At 39.0% G+C, this 2,343-nt stretch overlaps 1 protein-coding gene across 10 annotated transcripts in view; it reads right to left on the bottom strand.

Moving 5' to 3' along the window:
• Positions 1–2,343, bottom strand: part of LOC119594394 (ATP-dependent 6-phosphofructokinase-like) — a 21,652-nt gene continuing 19,309 nt past the window's right edge. For all 10 annotated transcript variants that reach the window (XM_037943460.1, XM_037943465.1, XM_037943462.1 and 7 more), the window contains 6 exons: positions 2,094–2,192; positions 1,617–1,829; positions 1,251–1,406; positions 978–1,146; positions 633–813; positions 1–353 (listed from right to left, as the gene is read on the bottom strand). In XM_037943460.1, coding sequence (XP_037799388.1) covers positions 185–353; positions 633–813; positions 978–1,146; positions 1,251–1,406; positions 1,617–1,829; positions 2,094–2,192 — 987 coding nt within the window. In that variant the 3' untranslated portion in view covers positions 1–184. The remainder of the gene's footprint in view (positions 354–632; positions 814–977; positions 1,147–1,250; positions 1,407–1,616; positions 1,830–2,093; positions 2,193–2,343) is intronic.

The following is a 2,343-nucleotide window of genomic DNA, read 5'->3' as shown; positions in this document are numbered from 1 at the left end:
TTTATACATAATTTCTCCCGCTATCACTGATTGCATAAATAATAAATATAAAATTTTTATCTTTAAACAAAACAATAATAATAACTTCACATCATCTCCATCAGCATCAGAATTCACCAGAAAATTAATAAATACTCGAAGATGTAACCATAGGTATCTGTACACTGAGGTTATTCGCGACACCTTAGTCAAGTGCTTCTTCAACTTCCTTCACATTGATGCCCTCCTCGTGGTAGGCAGCATCATGCTTGGCCAAAATTCGGAGGAGAGGACGCAGCTTCAGCCACCATTCGTTTGTGGGAATGCGACGGTCCCAGTCTGTCTGGCGTTTGAGCTCTGCCACGGGCTGGAACCTGCAAAAGTAGCCAGTTAGGTACTAGTCACAGGATAGTGGCATCATGATTATCAACAACAAAAAATTAAAATGGCCATAAATCCTAAGAAATATCTGTGATTGGAAAATGACCATATATTCACAAAAATAACACATTATAGACCTCACTTACATAATGTCCAACACATGTATAATCAATGAAAAAATAAATGTATTCTGCTTCAATAAGAAATACAGTTCACTCCAACCCATGCCTGCATCACCAGTGCAATTGACATGTCTTTGTTACTGAACTTACTGATATACTCTCTTCTGCAGACCGAGTAATACTGCTGTCGAAGCCTCGTCACAGAAAACAGATCCATCTTGACGACGATACTTAAGCATCACCTCAGTCATCCAATTAACAGCCTTGGCAGCCATCTTGGTGCCCATATTACGATCAAACACAGATGGAGAGCCACCCTGTTGCATGTGACCTAGAAGGATAAAAAGTTACAGTAAAATAGAGGTCTTTCAGCTGTAAGTGATATTTTTTCCGGGTGTGTGTTAAAATCTGCCAACATATTGTGTTCATTCTTTTTTTTTATATTGTTAAGGAATGTATTCCATTTCTGATTGGAGGAGGATGAAACATACTTACCCAGCACATTTTTCCTACAGCTGAAGATACCCTTTCCTTCCTCAGAATACAGACGGAAAATAAAGTCTGTGGTATAATTCTCATTGGCATTTTCATTGCGGAGAACCAGGCCACGCTGGACTCCCTCAGCCATTTTGGCTGCCATGTGATAAACGTCCAGTTGCAATTCCTGTATTGAATACAACAAATTAAAAAACATTTCCAATGACAAGAAATGTTATAGTTCTCAAAATTATGTAATCATCAAAATCTGTATTTTGATAAGTCACTAACCTGAATGCCAAATGATTCTTCATAGATGTAAGCAGCATCTGCTCCACCAGCCAAACCTGCAAGTGTTGCCAAATAGCCACAATATCCACCCATGGTTTCAACGACAAACACACGACGTTTGGTACCTTGAGCTGACTGCCTGATACGGTCACAAATCTAGATAGTGAGAAAGTTAATAAGATTTAATAAAACAAAAATTATATTTGAATTAATCAATCTCAATTCCATATCTTTTGCTGGATCTTCACGCTTATAATTTTCACCTTTTCCAGATTAAAGAAAAAATCACTTCCTCATCTAAACTTGCCTCTCCTACAACACACACATTCTGCCACACAGTTCTTAGAAATTAAGAAAAAAACTCGCCTCGACAATCTCATTGAGGGAGGTATCGCATCCCAAGCTGAAGTCACTGCCAGGGACGTTGTTGCTGATGGTGGCCGGGATGACAACCATTGGGATGCAGAACTCGGGGTACTTTCCACGGGCCTCGTACATCTGGAGCAGTGCATGGTAGGCCTCGAAGCCACCCACAATCAGGATGGAGTGCATCTTATACTCCCTGAAGCGTGCAGCAATCTAGGGAGGAGAGATGGAGGAGGGGAGATAAAAGTCAAGTTATATCTACCACTTAAAAGATAACTCAAAACTGCCTGTATAAAAATCTTATAGATCACAAAAATGCAATTCATACAGTCACCTACAGGGAACATTCTTACCTATTAAAGATAATATGACATAAAAAAATTAATAAATACATGAAAAATATAATAGGCACAAGAAATAGACATAAAACAAAGAGATGTAATCACAACATATTCAACAGAAAAGAAAAATACATACCTGGTCAAGGTACTTATCAGGCAACGTGCGCTTAGTACCCAAGAAAGCACCTCCCTGGCCAACCCAGCCAGTCACTTCAGACCATGTCATTTCCTGGATCTGTTGGGCGTAAAGAGACACAATGGAGAACATTTCAGCTGGACAATTTCATTCCCCTTAAAACTATCAGTCAACATACAATACATATAAGATATCAAAACCACCGAAGTCCCATCTTGTAAAAAATAAAACCACCATGACTTTACGACTT

This window comes from Penaeus monodon, chromosome 33, assembly GCF_015228065.2.
Source record: "Penaeus monodon isolate SGIC_2016 chromosome 33, NSTDA_Pmon_1, whole genome shotgun sequence".
Classification (NCBI taxonomy): domain Eukaryota; kingdom Metazoa; phylum Arthropoda; class Malacostraca; order Decapoda; family Penaeidae; genus Penaeus; species Penaeus monodon.
The sequence above is the reverse complement of the archived record's forward strand: the minus strand, read 5'-3'. Positions and strand labels throughout refer to the sequence as shown.